General features: G+C 34.8%; 2 protein-coding genes across 2 annotated transcripts; both read left to right on the forward strand.

Moving 5' to 3' along the window:
* Positions 1-3,405: 3,405 nt before the first annotated feature.
* LOC132033249 (outer envelope pore protein 24A, chloroplastic-like) lies at positions 3,406-7,681 on the forward strand. Its single transcript, XM_059423169.1, has 3 exons — positions 3,406-3,603; positions 4,930-5,289; positions 7,412-7,681. Exons 1-3 carry the CDS (start codon positions 3,406-3,408, stop codon positions 7,490-7,492), a joined length of 639 nt encoding a protein of 212 aa, XP_059279152.1. The 3' UTR covers positions 7,493-7,681.
* Positions 7,682-10,248: 2,567 nt separating this feature from the next.
* LOC132033250 (uncharacterized membrane protein At1g75140) lies at positions 10,249-12,873 on the forward strand. Its single transcript, XM_059423170.1, has one exon. The coding sequence runs from the start codon at positions 10,798-10,800 to the stop codon at positions 12,760-12,762; it is 1,965 nt and encodes a 654-aa protein (XP_059279153.1). The 5' UTR covers positions 10,249-10,797; the 3' UTR covers positions 12,763-12,873.
* The last annotated feature ends 5,642 nt before the right edge of the window (positions 12,874-18,515 follow it).

The raw sequence follows: 18,515 nt of genomic DNA on the forward strand, positions 1-18,515 counted from the left end.
TGAGTCCTATCTGTTTTTCTTTTCTGTTGGGATAATGGGTAAATTTAATTTTGATCTTGCATATTAAACCTTGAGTAATTAAAATATGTATTTTTGGTTCCATCATGTAAAAATATGTTATATTAGTCTTAATTAAGGTATCAAAATGAAAACTGGAGCCAACTGTGAGGGGTCATCTGTTTATTTGGCCTTATATATCTTTTAAGAGTAGAAAAAATTATACTATTATGTAATTCAAAATATATCTACTGGTGAGTCTTCTTAAAATAGGAGACGAGCTATAATAAATAAAAATGACATCGTGATGTAAAAAATTTATTACGTTGGCACTGTAGATAACTTAAAATCACATATAAAATACCAAAATTCCTTTTATTGTCAATAATTATTTGACTGATAGTGGAAAATATATATCTTAAAGGTAAAAGTGAGATGCTATTTTTTATTTTTATTTTTAACGAGAGATGCTAATTTTAAATTGTTCACGAGTAGAGAAATATTACGAGATGGAAATAGTATTAATTATTTATTATCATTGATGTATATCGGTTTCATTTGCACTGACCATACCTTGAGAGGTTCACAACTACTACTCAAGTACATTACATTTTATTTGTATTTTGTATTTTTGTATTTCTTTTAAGATTTTATGGTGTGTATTGTTTTGATGGTGATATTAGAGAAAATACATCGAAACTTTCCCTAAAGTTGATACTTTTTTTTTTCCAATAAGACACTTAAACTTTGCAGGGTCCTATTATCCCCTTGAAAAAATTAATAGTGGTATAAATACTTCCTTTCTCTGCCAATCCCAACTATTTCAAAGAAAATGCAAATCACGCACCAAACATTACTTGCCACCTGTTAAATTTATTTAATTTTTATTCACTACTTTCATTTACTTTTTTTCTCTCTCTTTTTTTCTTTTTCTTTTTATTCTCTCTCCTCCTTCAATCTTCACCATGCTCATAACCCCAATCCGTAACCAGCGCAACCCATTTGTTATATCACCACCTTCCATATATACGTATATACGACCAAACCAAACCACCACTAGATTAAAATCAGCAAACTCAAATTTCAGAATTCAAAGCAACAACCAAATCATAGCAAAAACATTTATTACCCATTGGCATTCCGATGAATACACCGATCATGCCCAAAAATTTGTAACAACAATTAAACAAGAATACAACTTTAAATGTATTGGAAGAACCACCATTCCATCTCCAATCACAAATAGCATTAACCATCACCAAATCAAACTTTTAAAATTAAAAATCACCTTCAAACCACCAATTCCATCTCCAGTGACTTACCCCAAACTCCATAACAAAAAATCAAACGAAAAAAAAAAGACAGAGAATAAGGATGAATCGGAAAAGTCTATAGAAGAACGATCCTAAAGAAACAGAGGTATAGAAGAACGATCTTGAAGAAACAGAGGAAAAAAGAAAGAAAAAAAAGGGTAACCAATTGGGTCTTCTTAGTGAAAAAGATAAGGAAAAAGAAAATATTAAATAAAATAAAAGGAAAAGGTATTTTTAATGAAACAAATGCTTAAATGAATAAAAAAAAATCTTATCTCACACGCTATTGGAGAGTGAAATACACTCTACATGCCACGTGGCTCATAAGGGGGTGATAAATCCACTTTGAACACCCCTGCAGAGTTTAAGTTTCTTTTTGAAAAAAGTGTTATAGTTGAGGGGGGTAATGATATATTTTTTCGTGATATTATGTTAATTGATGACATCAATAATGACGTCGATCAAAAGCTTAATCACAATATTATATAATAATAAATGTTTGACTGCTAAAGTCCAATATATCACAAGAAAAGCATCGTAGAGATGCGAATCTAAAATTTTCACTCAGGGGGTTTGAAAAACAACAAAAGCTAAACATAAAAATAATAAAAGCTAAACATAAAAATAATGTTGTCCCTAGGAATCGAACATGGGACACTGGGGGGAATTTTGAACACTCTGAATCACTTGATCTAATCTTTTGCATTTGTTCAGGGTATTCAAAACCTATATATGTACATAAACACAGAAAATCTACCATATATATATAGTGTAATTTTTTGCCGGAACACCCTCGGGCCCCTTTAAGTCTGCCCCTGGTCACATCCGTCATAAGGTGCAATTAGCACATATAAAGAAATAAAGATGATAATGTCGTTTGGGATGATTTGGTTATGTCCTGCGTCAACATACAATACACTAATTCGTACAAGTCGAGGTGTGAAACTATAGTAGTGAAGGTGTTAAAGGGACATGAAGATAGTTATTGTTAATGACCTATAAATTCGTGATTGAAAAAAAAAAAAAAACCTACAAATTTGTGGAATCAATGTAGACTTAACTAAATACACTAAAAATAAAAATAAAAAGATCCATAAATGTGACATCTACTAGTTGAGAATATCTCTCAATTTGTTTGAGAACTTCTAACAATATAATTATTAATATTAATTACTACTGTTATTTATATATTTTAATTTCTATTTTTTTTTTGTAACATTGATGACATTAATTAATCTCAAATGAAAAAGGTAAAGTTCATATATTCCATCTAACTCTTTTGAGAGCGAGACTAATAAGGCGTTTGGTCGTAAAAATTAAATATTTTTTCATTTTATTTGTAATTTTTGAAGTTGGAGTTGTTTATGAAGTTGTGTTTAATTATAGATTTTGCAAATAATATTTAGTTTTTTGAATGTATTGTCCCTAAAAATATGTAATATGATTTGTAGCCCCCAATTTTTTAAAATTAGCAAAACCATCGAACTTGACTAATTTATCCGAATCTGCCATCCGTATTATTTTCTTCCTCTATTCAAACTACATTTTTTTGCAATATATAAAAGCCACACTCGCTCACTCTAATGCTCATTTTTTTTAAAGCTGATTAATTTAAAGTTGATTAACTCCCAAGGATTGTCAAGTTTTTTACCATGAAATTTAGAATATTGGGTAACGAGTAGCAGAGTATACAATAGTTTGGTGGCTGATATAAATGAGGTCATTTTTATAAAAATAAAAAATTTAGGGTAAACTTTGAAAAAGAAATGAATACAATGGCTCAAAACTGAAAGCGAAAAAGTGAAAACAGAATTTTAAGTATTTCAAATTACAAATATAACTTGAAATTTTCATAGCCAAATTCTAATTTTCAAAGAAAAAAATTTCAGGGAAAAAGTGAAAATTATCATCGCCAACCAAAGAGTCCTTAGTTATTATCGTAGAACTTAAAAACAAATTAAAACGCCGGGCCGAAGTAGGTAGGCCTGAGATAAGAAACTGGTAGAGCCATCCTACTAATTCCTAAACCTCAAATCTCCCCAATCTTATCCCGCTCCTAAAGGAATCAAATAAAAGAAAATACACACCGGCAAGGATGAAGGCTTCATTCAAAGCACGATATGAGCCGGACAAAGGCGCCGCCGCTACTACTGTGGCGGTCAACGCCGGTGACTTTAAGCTGAGAGCTTCAATGACAGATGCTACTGTCGTCAAAGGTCCCTCCTTAAACGGCTTAGCTTTAGCTGTTGAGAAACCTGGCAAATTCATCATCGACTATAATGTCCCCAAAAAGGTCTGTAATTCTACTCTGCATATGTCTGTCAGTAAAAAATACTCTGGTTAAATTGAATGGAATATATACACGCGATTTACATAACAGATTCTAACTAGTTCGGAATTGAGATGAATTGGTTAATTAATTGAATTGTGTTTTGGAATTCGCTTTAGCTATTAGGGGTCGTTTGGTTTGAAGACAAGTTATGCTGGGATTAGTCATGCTAGAATTAGTTATGTTGGGATTGATTATGCCGAGATTAGTTATTTTGATACTACTATTTCTTATTGACTGGCTGGTTTGTTGTATTAAAAATAATTGCATTGCATAATTTGTAAGAAGAAGTTTTTTGTTCGCAAAAAACACCATCCACCATATTTAGTAGAAAGGGTTTGAGGGACCTCAGGGTTATTTTTGTCATTTTTATTGTTTTATCCAGGGATAAATAATACTCTTAGGGGTCGTTTGGTGTGAAGGATAAGCAAAAATAGTCCCGTGATAAAATTTTAGTGCCTCCTTATTCCATGTTTGGTTGGAATAAAAATCCGGGGGATTAGTTATCCCGGGATTGTAGCCTTATTTTATCCTGGGATAAGTTGTTTCCCAACCAAACGAGCCCTTATTATTATTCGACCATCTGTCTGGGATAACTTTTCCCGGTACGTTTTTAATCCTGGTATAATTTATCCCAGGATTAGTAAACAAACAAGGGATAAGGCAGTATTGATTTTTTATCTCAGGACTATTTATGCTTGTCAAGCATACCAAACGACCCCTTAAATTTTACTATTTAAAGTTTTGTGGTTTCTGGACATTCGGTTTCAATTTAGGCCGTCAGTGGAAAATTCTCTAGTTAAATTGAATGGGGGTATTTACAAATGATTTATATAGCCAATCCTAACTAGTTTGGAATTGAGACATAGTTGGTTAATTAATTGAATTGTGTTTTATAATTCGATTTTTGCTATTGAAAGTTTTGTGGTTTCCGGACATTCAGTTTCAGTTTAGGCCGTAAGTGAAAAATCTACTTAAATTGAATGGAGTATATACACATGATTTACATAACCGATCCTTACTAGTTTGAATTGAGATGTAGTTGTTTAATTGATTGAATTTCGTTTTAGCTCTTAATGTTTACTGTTGAAAGTTTTGGGGTTTCTGGAGTGGACATTCGGTTTCAATTTAGGCCGTCAGTGAAAAATACTCTAGTTAAATAGAACGGAATAGATAGAAGTGATTTAAATAACCGATCCTAACAACTTCGAAATTGAGATGTATTTGATTGGTTGAATTGTGGCTTTAGATTGGCATTAGCTCTTAATTATTAAAGTTTTGTGGTTTCAGGACATTCGGTTTCAGTTTATGAACTCAATCAAGGTTCTGGAGAAGCCATTGAATTTGAATTACATTCATTTTCATGGAGACAAGCGCACGATATTGGATGGAACTTTGGTGTTTGATTCCGCGAACAAGGTGTCGGCCAATCACGTGATGGGCTCAGGAAGTTGTAAATTGAAGTACACATATGTCCATGGGGGAATCACTACTTTCGAGCCCAGCTATGATACAAAGAAAAATGCGTGGGACTTCATGGTATCACGTAAAGTTTATGGGGATGATGTGTTTAGGGCTACTTATCAGACGACAAGCAGGAATTTGGGGCTCGAATGGTCCAGGAGTTCCAAGTTAAATGGATCGTTTAAGGTATAACTTTCAAGCTTTCCATCCATATGTTGGTTGCGAATTTCTATTGCAATTGATTTACAAAGCTAACCTATTGTATAGTTAGCACTGAAACTTCTATTGATTTGCTTATGATAATTGGGGCTCATTTCCGTTAACTTTTTTTTTTTTTAACATATCTGAATTTGGTATCTCACTAGCTTGTTGATATCATTTTCCAATAAAGTCACAGTTGGTGACACTGTTTTTAACTGTTACTTGATACTTACCAGAAAACTGTCTTCTGGTGAAACATTAAAGAATGTGTTGGAGGTGTACATTCTACTCCACTTCTATTTGCACTGGCCATGTGCCAATTCTTCCTAAATGCCAGTTGATTGAGTCATTGCAGACTTTTTAAAACCCACGGAGTGTGGGATAATCTGTAGATATATGACATGATTTCCGGAGCATTTAAGTGGGCTGAATGTAAATGTACCTTGAGATTTAATGAGGGTTTAATGAAGGGATTGTAGTGCACTGGGATAAAGTCTCTGCGAGGTTTAAAGGTGTTGCTTATCATTTCAGCTCAGTTATTAAAAACAATTGGTGATATTATTTTGAATTGTTCATTATTGTGAGTCAGCAGCAATATCTAGTCTGAGAAGGGCGCATCCCTCCATGATGTCACAAGTTTAGCAATTGATCAATTTCTTGTTTGGATGAAGGCTGCATGTCGAAAAATATAAAAAAGATGGAAGTTCATTTTATGATTTTAGTAATATAAATGTTCACAGGTCATAGTGATTCACAGATTCATTTGTTCGACTTTTCTGATTTTGTTGTGCATCAATAAGCGTCCTCAAAAGGATTTTTATTCCCCTAGATAAGTGTAAGCGACCATCAAACTCATTCTGCATTGGTATTGGTTGATAGCCATTTGATAGGGTCATTGCCTAGTTGGATTTGATAGGCGATGAAGTAGGGCACATCTATGTGATTTTTGGAGTTATGTTATAGCTTTTCTGGAAATCCAGCTTAGATCAATTATGTTACCATAAATGTATGTTCTATTTGATTGTTTTGGACAGATGAACCAGTTAAAAAATGGCCTTGAATTGTTAATAGTAAAACAAATGTTCTCATTTATGTACACCTATAAGTGATCAATATGCTATCACAATGTGCAAAGAAATGCAAAAGTTATAACATTTACTATAGCCATGATATTTTATCACCATCACTATTGTTATGCATTCTGTGTGAAAATTTTGTTGGAAGTATTTGATAGTTGAACCATAATGTAATTGTTTTTAAGCTTCTGCTTGTTTTCAAAACTGATCCAGTCCTAATTGACTGTCCCCGGTTTCTGATGACTTTTAAAATCCTTTAAGTTGAGCAACACAAATGGTTTCAAGCTAGATTTATATCCTTATGCTGTAAACAAACAACATCTACTCACTTATATTGGAAACTTCATCGTGAAAACCTGATATCTTTTGTAGAATGAACAACATGAGCGGACAGTTTCTGATTTTCAATTTTTAAATCTTTTTACTCCCTCCGTCCCATATTACTTGTCCACTTTCCGTTTTTAAAAGTCAAACTATATAAACTTTGACCAACATTTTGAGATACATTTTTTCACCATATTGATATGAGAAGTATAGCGACTTGTAGTACTTTTCGTGTAGTTTTAGAATATCCAAATTATAATTTTAAAATATTGAATTAATCTAATTTAATTTAGCTTCGAAGATTGGTCAACTTGACTCTCGAAAAGCGAAGCAGGACAACTAATATGGGACAGAGGGAGTAATATTGTTTGCATTGTTTTTTCTTCTTTCCTTGTATTTTTCATGCCTTATTGTGTTCCGGACAGAATAGTGACAGGGTCAACCTCATGGTAGCTCATTTTATGCTTGTCATTTGCTTTTCCTTCTGTGATTGATTCAATGTGATCCGACCTTTTCCCAGACCCTCGCTATGCGGGAGCTTAGTGCACGTGCCTGTCCTTTTTTATCCAGTTCTTCTTGATAATATGTGTTCAATGTTTGGTCTATTGATAGCTAGTGAACTAAGTGAAGCATCTAGAGAAATGCTACATTTTTTTGTTTTGTTTCCCGGATACCACTCTGACTCAAGTTCTTCTTCCTGTCTCCAGATTTGTGCATCTCTCTGTTTGCTTGAGGAAAGCAAAATTCCAAAGTTAACTGCTGAGACTTCATGGGACTTCGAAATGTGATATCGTGTCTTCTGCAATTATTCAGATACAACTACTTCTGGCTACCATTCATAATTCAACTTCATCTAATGTTTCTAGCTCAATTTGTTGATTCACAAGTGGGCTATTCATTTTGTTATGGTTGACTCCTTAACTATAGTAGTTTATGGTCACCAACATGAGTATTGATCCACACCTGCTTTTGTTCAATCTTCCGTTTTCAAGACACTTCCATGTTTTGATGCCTTGACTTTACCCAAAGTAATGATTTTTGCCTGAAGCCTACCCCCTTTTAACGCTCTATAAAATGATGGATCCGCTATCTTCTGTCTTGACAATATGTTGTTGTTGTTGAGATACTTTGAGACATTCGATCTAAATCATTTCGGGCTCCTGCATTTTGTAGTTGTCTCAATTACATTCACTTCGTGTTTTCTTCAAGAAAGGCTGGCAATTTTTTCTACTTGATTGGCACATTAGCGTTAATCCTTTACACGTTTTCGACAGGTTGGTTAAAATATTTAAACACCCTCAGGTTTTCCACCCTTGGACATCTATGCTTTGTCGGCCTAGATATCCAGCGCCTTGAAACATTCTCTTCTTTTTGGGCGTTTGGAAGAGCTCAATATTCTCTGAGGATTGTTCAGTACAAGACAAGATGCCTTTAAGTTTTTGTTAATGTTGGCATTTCATAATCCAGAGGTATATGTTTCTCTCCTACGCAGAGGTATTTGACCATTCTCCTGGTAACACGAGAAACTTACAAAATATCCATGTGAAATAACTGACCGGGAAGGAAAAAAAGAGAGGCTATGGGTGTGTTTGGGATGGAAGGAAAATATTTTTCATGGAAAATGTTTTGTTGAAAAATGTAATTTTTAGAAAAGTAAGTGAAGTTTTTTTTTTAAAAAAAAATAAATTTATTTTTAGTGTTTCGAAAGTAAGCAGAAAATATTGTCCCAAATATAGTAATCTATTCAAACACTATGAACATAGGGGCGGGGGTAGAGGCCCGGGGGTGCGGGAGATGGGACTATGGAGGGTGGAAAAAAGACAATTAGAGTAGAATGTTACGCATGATTTTTTTTTTTTTTAATTTCGATTAGAGAAATTATCTTTCTAACTTTTGAGCAACTTATTTTTCTAGAGAAAATAGTTTTCGTCGCACCCACACACCCTACAATTTATTGTTTTGGTTAGTATTCAATTGGAAACCATATCATTAATCATTAATTTGTCGTTATTCATGTGAGTCATTCTTGTCGTGTTCTGTCGGAGTAAATCTAACTCTTTTGGTTTGTAGATTTACTCGGAATTCACTCGCATCATCATTTTTCTTTCAAATCTCAATAGACAACCGTCCAATCAGGAAGCAAAGTTTGTGTTATAAATTATTGCATAAACTTTCGAGTTTAGACTAAAAATTAGACATTCGTACTGTAGACCGTGTCATTATAGAAGAGAATTTTTTTTTTGTTCTTTTTTCTTTTGGGAAATAATAATGTAGATGTATAGTCATTGAGATAGATGATCCAACATTTTACTATTTCTTTGACAATATCGGGTGTGTTTGGTTGGGAGGAAAACATTTTTCCTAAGAAAATAAGTTTCGTAGATCAAGAAGATGACCATAGGAGTAGAAAAACAAAATAGTACTCCCTCCGGATAAAAAAGAATGTCCATTTAGCCTTTTTTTTTTTGTTAAAAAAAGTGTCCACTTATCAAATCAAGAAAGAGTTAACCAGATTTGCCCCTATTAAGTGCTTTGTGATCAAATTTCGATACCTATTTAATTAGGACAGTTAGTCAAACTGCCTCTTTTTGTCTAAGAGTTAGTATTTTCTTAAGGGGTGTGCAAATGACTAAATGGACATTATTTTTTATTAGGAGGAGATATTTCCTATTGATTGTCTCTTTTTCACCCACCCTCATCTTGCCTACCATCGTATCACAATCAACCCCAACCCATCTAAACTCACCCTAACCTCATTGTGTTTGCTTAAATTACACATACATGCTTTTAAGGTATATTTTTTGTTTACTTATTGAAGATCAGAAAGTAAGTAAGAGAAATACTTATTCTCGAGTAAAACATTTCGCTTCATGTCGAACACTTCAAAATATTGTCTTTAAGAACATTTATATATAATCTAGACACATAGTATGAGGGTAGATGTGAGAGATGAGGGGTTGGGGTTGGTGTGGAGTGGGGCCAGGGTGGGATTCTGGGTGGGGCTTGGGGTGAGGTATTGGGGCCGGTGTGGAGACAATTAGGGGTCGTTTGGTGTGAAGGAAAAGCAAAAATAGTCCCGGGATAAAATTTTAGTGCCTCTTTATTCCATGTTTGGTTGGAATAAAAGTCCGGGGTAACTAATTCCGAGATTAGTTATCCCGAGATTGTAGCCTTATTTTATTCCACCTTGAGGGTGGAATAAATAATCCCGGGATTAGTTATCTCGGGATAAGTTGTTTCCCAACCAAACGAGCCCTTAGTGCGGCATGTCATTTATAAAACTTATTTGTCCTACTCCAATTGAAAAAATATTTTACTAGAAAAATATTTTTCAAGACATTTTGACCCATTAAATATTGAAAAATTAAAAAATATTTCCCGCATACCGAACGCACCCTAAATCCACATTCAAAAGGGACTCTTTGAACATTCTATGTTCACAAAAATCAAATGAGGTCCGCATTTACTTTTCTCTAGATAACTATTCATCCATTTCTCTTTAGAAAACATATAAAAAAAAAGTCACAAATTACCACACGTTTCCCAAACAAATACGAGTACAATTTTTAAATTTACCTCTTATTATTATACAAAGTAAATTAAGACATCCAATGTGAAATATCTAGATAATACTTCTATTCTCTTATATTAATTTAAAATGCAAGTCTATTTTCCCCCGTTTTTATAAAACTCAAACTCATCCAAGCAATGCAAGAAGAAATACTATATAAATTAATCATACTGTAATAGGGTGCAACCTACTAGATCCTCTCTCGTTCTTACAGTGATGACTAAGCGTGGACTTTACCCGAAGAATAAAATTAAAAAAAAAACAAAAAAAAAAACCTCGTTAGCCCTAAAATCTAAATCCCACCAAAACACAGTACAACACTGAAGAAAAAACCCATGAACAAGTGAGGATATTCAGCCAAAAAAAAAAAAAAAAAAAGTCTCATTTGATCCTTCAAATCTCGAACATTAAATACTGAAAAAAAAAGACCGTCAAAAAAGAATCAAGATCTGTAACTTTCCCACTTAGCTAATGACTCCAAAGCTTTGATAGTTTTTTTTTGGACCAACATCACTTTCATCAATGGCAAGTTCACATAAAGGCAAGATTTTCTTGTTTTCTTTGCTTTTGTTATTTCAAGTTTTATGGGATTTTAGAGCTTTTGGTGAACCTGTTGTAGTTGAAGACAAGTTGGAGAATCTTGGGGTTGAACAGAAATTTGAACACGTTTTAGATGTGTTAAAAAGAAACCAACTTCAATTAGAAAAGCAAGAAAATTTTAACATGAAGCTACTAGGGCTTGTGGAAAATCTTACCTTGCTTGTTTCTAGGTTGGAATCAAGATTACCAGAGTACCCTAAAGATAAAAACTTGGAAGATAAAAAGCAGAGTTCTAAAGTGATTAAAGAGGTTGTTTTTGATGAGAAATTGGAGAAAAAGAAGATTGGAGGTAGTTTAGAGAGTAAGGTAGTAAATGAAGATAAAATGGGAGCAGTATCAGTTACTAAGTATAGTCCTCTTTGGTTGGAGAGGTTTCAGTTTATATCAGCAGTGAGATTGGGATCAGATGCAACTAGCATTAATGTGTTGCCATTTAGGGATGCTGAAGGACTGAGTAAGTATGTTGCTATTGGCGATGATCGCGGGAAAGTGTATGCGTTCTCCAGAAATGGAGAAGTTTTGGTTGATTTTCAGACGTCGTTGAGTTCGCCAATAACGGCTTGTGTATCGTACTTGTCTGTTTATAAGAACGAGAGTGTGGTTGTTACGGGGCATGAAAATGGCGGGATTTTGATGCATCGAATTTGGGAGGTAGTTCCTGATGGTGACGACAGGGCTGTTCTTCATATGGAAACTGTAAGGAAACTTGCATCACCAGAAATCGAGGAAGGTGGATATTCGATTGCGAGTTTAGAATTGCATCATGTTGGGAGAAATAGGTATATCTTGTCCACAGATTCCGGCGGGAAACTTAGGGTTTTTAGGGAGAATGGGACGGTTTATGGGTCGACAACACCACGAAGCAGGCCACTTGCGTTCTTAAAACAGAGGCTTCTATTTCTAACCGAGACTGGTGCAGGGTCATTAGACTTAAGGACCATGAAGATTAGGGAATCTGAGTGTGAAGGTTTAAACAATTCTATTGCTAAGAGTTATGTTTTTGATGCAACTGAACGTTCAAAAGCGTATGGGTTTACATCTGATGGTGATTTGATTCATGTGTTACTCTTAGGTGATAATATGAATTTCAAGTGCAGGGTTAGATCCAAAAGGAAGTTAGATATGGCTGAGCCTCTATCGTTTCAGGCGATCAAAGGATATTTGCTTATTGCTAACCAGGAAAGGGTATCGTTGTATAATGTGTCATCGCAGCATTATGTCCGGTCTGGTGGGCCCAGGCTTTTATTCTCTGCTGGTCATGATGAGATTGTAGCATCATTTTTGAACGCTCAATCTTTGGAACTAAATGATAAAAGTAGAAAGGTGATTCCTTTAGTAGCCAGTGATCAAGAAAAGCTCGTTATTCTTGGATTGGGAAGTGGTTACTTGGGGATATATCGATCAAACCTTCCAGTTTTAAAAAATGAGTTCAACCACATGCTGTGGACGAGTCCTGTTTTATTTTTCCTCATTTTCCTTTCAGCTGCATATTATTTTTTTTCCAAGAAAAAGGAAGTTCTTACATCCTGGGGACCTGACGATCCTTTCACTTCTGCAAGTGTAACAAATGGGGCTCCAGTGGGACCCATCCAGGGTGAGAGATCTTATGCTGACTCATCGAGGAATTCAGATCTTATGGATCTAAGGGGTAGCAGCCTTAGAGGTCCATCTGGAAGGTATGTCTCTCCATCTCGCTATTCTGGTGGACCGGCAAGTGCTTATAGATCAAATTCTGCTGATACAAATTCTAGGCCTTCCTCTGTCGATCCCAACTTTAGAACTACCTCAGAGTTGAAATTTAGGGGTTCAAATCTAGAAACACCAGGTTATCCAAAAAGGAGAGATAACCTGTTTGTGAGCAGTCAAATCGTTGATGATGGCAAGTAATCTGTAGCTCATGCCAGGTACATGTGTTAAATTCAGCACCATAGCTGTATCTGTAACTTTGCAACGGTTACTTGTGGTCAGGGGAAATAAAATGAACATTTTGATCTTTCAGCTCTGACTGTCTTGAATTGGTAATCTTGGTTATGCAAATGTCTGTTATCAATCTCCACTTTCTCTTTCCGTTTATGCTAAATATTTATTCCATGTATGTGCAGTCCAGCTGTAAATTCAGTTCTAGTAGATATTAGTCACGTAGTGGTTGAAAGATATCTGAGTTGTTTGAGATCAAGGTGGAAAGGCTAAGCAGAACCCCCACTTCCCAAATAAAAAAGGAAAAAAAAAAAAAAAAAAAGGAAAGGAAAAATCAATTAATGGAACTCATTACTTTGGTCTGATTGCCGACCCCAAAACTAATACGTGGTAGAATTGAAAGTGAAAGTGAAGGCTATTCTACCACATATTAGTTTTGGGAGAACAATTGAGGTAAGGTACTTCTCACTGAAACTCTTTTTAGTTTTGTCGTCATTGTCACCACCATATCTCCGTCTCTATTACTCTGTTTGATGGGAATAAGGGCTAATACATGAGCAAGTGAGGATATTCAGGCAAAAAAACAAATTTACTTTCACATTTGATCCTCCAAATCTGGAACATTAAATATTGAAAAACCCATCAAACAAGAGTCTAAGATCTGTAACTTCCCCACTTAGCTAAAGACCCCAGAGCTCTGATACCAGTGTTTTTTTGGACCAACATCGCTCTCCGCAATGGCAAGCTCACACAAAGGCAAGATTTTCCCGTTTTCTTTGCTTTTGTTATTTCAAGTTTCATTGGTTTTAGAGCTTTTGCTGAAGTTGTAACTGAAGACAAATTGAAGAATCTTCGGCTTGAACAGAAATCTGAACATGCTGATGTTTTAGATGTGTTAAAAAAGAAACCAACTTCAATTAGAAAAGCTTATTTCTCAATTAGAAAGGCTAGAAGAGCTTGTGGAAAAACTTAGCTTGCTTGTTTCTAGGTTAGAATCAATATTAATGGAGTGTTGCCCTAAAGGTAAACCTGGAAGATAAAAAGCAGAGTTCTGAAGGGATTAAGCAGGTTGTGTTGAAGGAGAAAATGGAGAGAAAGAGGATTCAAAGTGATCTTGATTCATCGAGGAATGCAGATCTTATGGATCTATGGGGTAGCAGCCTTAGAGGTCCATCTGGAAGGTAAGTCTGTCCATCTCGCTGTTCTGGTGGAACGGCAGGTGCCTATTGATCAAATTCTTCTGATATAAATTCCAAGCCTTGCTCTGTTGATCCCAACTTTAGAACTACCTTAGGGGGTCAAATCTAGAAACACCAGGTTTTCCAAAAAGGAGAGATAGCCTGCTTGTAAACAGTCAAATCGTTGTGATGGCAAGTAATCTGTAGTTCATGCCAGGTACATGTGTTAAATTCAGCACCAATCTATAGCTGTAACTTTGCAACGGTTACTTGTGGTCAGAATGTTTTGAGCTTTCAGTTCTTACTGCCTTGAATTGGTAATCAAGGGTAAGCAAATATCTGTTATCAATTTTTTCTCTCTCTTTTCCATTATGCTTAAAATATATTCAAATTATGCGCAATCCAGCTGTAAATTCAGTTCTAGTAGAGATTAGTCATATAGTGGTTGAAATATATCTGAGTTGTTTGACATCAAGGCTGGAAAAGGCAAGCAGAATACCCCCCCCCCCCCCCCCACCAACCGCCCTCCGGGAAAAAAACAAAAAGAGAGAGAGAGAAAAAGAGAGGAAAAAAAGGAAAGGATTAACAATGATTAATGGTACTCACTACTTTGGTGTGATCGCTGAGCCCAAAATGTGGTAGAGTAGAATAGCCTTCACTTTTAAGTATCTTAGATGGAGCCTTGGCGAAACAATTGAGGTAAGGTACTTGTCACCGATACTCTTCTTAGTTTTGTCGTCACTGCCACCACCATATCTTTGTCTATATTGCTCTTTTCGATGGGAAAAAAGTTAATACAGGAGAACTTCCTTAAGGGGTGTCAAGGTTCTTACAATTCCCTCTTGTGCATTTAATGCTCCATTCCTCATGTAAGTTAACACTAAACTCAAACTTTATCATAGGTTGAGCCATAATCTTTTACGGTCATGTTTGTTTGCAATTTATTTATACTCATGTAATCGTGAGTTGCTGAAATCTTGTATATCATGCTCTAGCATTGGTTCATTATTTGGTTTTTGAAGTAGACTAGCCGATGTAAAAAACGTTTTGTTATGGCTTCAATTTGTGAGCGCTTGCTCATGTTTCTCACTGGGAGGAAGCAACTATGATAATCGTCGTGGTCTAGTGTCAGGGTGAAAGATCCTGAGGATTCTAATAGACAATTAAGTATTAGCCTTAATTTTATTGCAAGGATGTGCTATAGGTACCATAATTTTGTCTCACGAGCTTGGCTAGTTTAAGATCAGCTGAATCTTGTCATTTTTTTTTTCCTTTTTCTTCTGGTAGCTGGAAAAGGAAAATTAATCCATTTGTTATTGTCTTTCCACAATGCCTTTTGATTCTGTCCACCTATTCCATTTGCTTGCCAAAATGTGTTTCTTGAACCTATTTAAGCTTTAAAAGACAGCATTAGGCGTAGTTTACACAAGATGTAGAATAAACATAGGGTTATAAAGATGTGAGATGTCATTCTTCACAGAAGGGAAAGTTCCTGCAAATTGCAGTAGAGTGACTTTATACAGACACTGCAGATTTGCACAGTAATATTTGATAGTGATGAATGAGATACTTTCTATTAGATTTAAAACCTTAGGTCTATTAGATTTAAAACCTTAGGGGTCGTTTGGCTGGTGGGATAAGGGATAACTATCTTGGGATATCGTGCGGGGTTATTTTAGCCAGTGTTTGGTTATGTGTATTAATTAGTAAGGGAGGCCATTATCCTTGTCTATCGCATCCCACCAATCAAACAACCCCTTAGTGTTTTTATAGCTTAAAACAACCATCAAAAGTTGTGGTAAGTGCTCTTCCATCCTTAATCATTTCGTCTTGAGTCATAGGAATGGAGTCGCCTTTAGTAGGGAGCGCTTTACCTCCATAATGGGACTTCCCGGGGCGAATCTAGATTAATCGGACCCAAAGCGGGTACTGGACAGCAGGTGGGAAATCTTAAAAAATTATAGTGTAAAATGTTTTGGTAGAAAATATTGTTGACCCGTAATAAGCTTGTGCAATGGAATAGTTTTTTTTTTTTTCCTAAAAATCTTATCAACACTTGGTTGGATATAAAGTTGCCCAAGTATATGACGTGGTGGAGGGTGAATTGTATTAGTATTTAGTAGTGTTTGGTGATTTCATTAGGACTATCAAAGAGAAACAAAAGTTGATACGTAACTTGGAAAAAGTGACGTGGTATTACTGAGAATCAAATTAATGTTACAAGTAATTTTCTCTATCATTAAATATTCTTTCTTTATTTCTATTATTGTCATTTTTTTCTTTCTGCAGTGTGTTGATTGTTAGTAGTCTAACTACGATGAATTCTCTAGTTAACTAGTTTGAAATTGAATCTTAGCCGATTGATAAATTATAATCATTGAAAGTAGGTTCATTTGAGATACTTTTATGATTCTATCCTACCAAATTAAGAAAAGAAGGAACGGGGAAAACATCTATTTATAGAAATGTTCGTCGGTTCTTGGATAAAATTATCTTCTTTATGATTTTCCAAAAAAGGGTATCAAATTGATTTGAGTCAAAGAGGCAAAAACCTTTCAAAATTTTGAGAGTACACCTTCTATTCCTTTTGTTCGTATTAGGGTTCAATTAAATCAGATTCGTGCCATACAGATTAAAGCGTTCCTTAATAAAGATGATTTGACAATTGGAATTTAAATTCGAGTTTTTGATTAAGAATGAAAGAATACTTATCGTTCACCACTACCTGTCACTTTCTAAATATATTCAATATAATCCAGTCTTTGAAACTAAGAACTTTATTTTAAATAAGATAAAAAAAGTTGGTGCAAAATTTCATTAAACGGATTGATGAGTTTTCATCCCATTGTTTAGCAAGAAGGTTTGGCCTTTCAAAGTGGAGGGGACCATATATATTTTGTTGAATTTTTGTAAGCAACACATCATCTTTAACAGCCATCTTTCACTTGTCACCGATTATTACCAAACTTATTATTAGTGATGGTTTGCTATTTGGAATTTATCAAACCTCCTCATGATTAAACTTCCACTAGTTACTCGATTGAAGCTTTCCACGCCGTGTTGCTAAGAGTTGGCATGCCGGACCGAGTCCATATACATGAGCATATGCATATACTATTGATTTATTAATAAAATATTTTTCTATAAATTTATTGACTTTAGATTTTGAATTCACTTGTCGATATGGAACACAATTTACTGACCTTAGTTCGAGTTCCTTTATTATTTTTGCTCTATTCGTAAGAGAAGATCATAAACATAGAGACAATTTCAGGATTTGAAGTTAAGAGTTTCTACAACAATCTCAATTTAGTATATAATAATAACTGAGTATTCGGTAGATTGTATGCTCTAAATCCTTCTTAACATAAGCGCTTGTCCCTTAGGAAGTCTGGAAGGGAAGGGGTGAAGGCCATAGGGCTGAGTGAACACAACTTTCACTAAGAGAAATATATACGTACTATGAAATTGTCGGACCTTTATTGATGTCTATGAATTTTTATTGTCCATGTTTTCTATTTAATTTTATCCGAGGTAGGGGTAGATGTAGGCTTTTTCACGTTCAACAGAATTGGTCTAGATCTTGTATATATATTAAGAAATTCACTAAATATATACTAGAAAAATTTAGAGTCCAATTATTAGTATTTGAAGTTACTTTCCTACCATTCTGCATCTGTAAAGTCCAAATCCTGAATCCGCTTAGATCTTAGGCAAACTTTTTGTTGAGTTTCATATCTTTAGCCACGTAGGGTTGAGTTGCCTAATCACTAATTGGTAGGGTCGCAGGTCGATAAATTGTTGGAGTTGAAATTGAACTCTCTACCTTGGGTGGACAGTAATTGAGACTTCCAACGGAATGTCATTGTTGGTATGCTACACGTCATGGATATTGGGATTCAAAAGGAGCCACAGTTTGCATGGATAGATAGGAATAAAACAACTCAAAGAAAATGATGTATGACCGTATGAGCACCGTTGCAACCCATCACCGTGCATTTGTTTTTATTTTATCCAAAATTGAAAATTTCCCGTTGCCGAAGGACGACTAAATCAGTCCTTTTCAATTGGGAATTATTCTTAATTTCTTTGCCACCCCATATTCGATTTATATTTTGGACCATGAATAAAAATAACTCCTAAAAATTCTTTTGTTTACGTAATCTATTTCGTTAATTGCTTGCTATGCTTATTAGAAAGACAATTAAATAAAAATAGTTAACTGTCAGTATAGAAGGTCAAAGATTAAATTACTTTTTAATTGTGTGAATGTATATGTTAGAGGAGTTATTATCTTAGTTTATCTTATATAGAATATTGTAAAGTAAATATCAAATAATTAGTTCGGGATAGGAAATGTCCATCAAGAGATTACTAAGGTACATCCGGGACGGAAGCTACATGGACGGAAGGGGTTTAAGTTCAACTTGTTTTTATGTATATATTAGCTGTTGAGTCTCGTGAAAATCATGTCTTCACTAAGTGTAGAGTCACGATGACGGAAGGGGTTTAAGTTCAACTTGTTTTTATATATATATTAGCTGT

This window comes from Lycium ferocissimum, chromosome 10 (assembly GCF_029784015.1).
Source record: "Lycium ferocissimum isolate CSIRO_LF1 chromosome 10, AGI_CSIRO_Lferr_CH_V1, whole genome shotgun sequence".
NCBI classification, from domain to species: Eukaryota; Viridiplantae; Streptophyta; class Magnoliopsida; order Solanales; family Solanaceae; genus Lycium; species Lycium ferocissimum.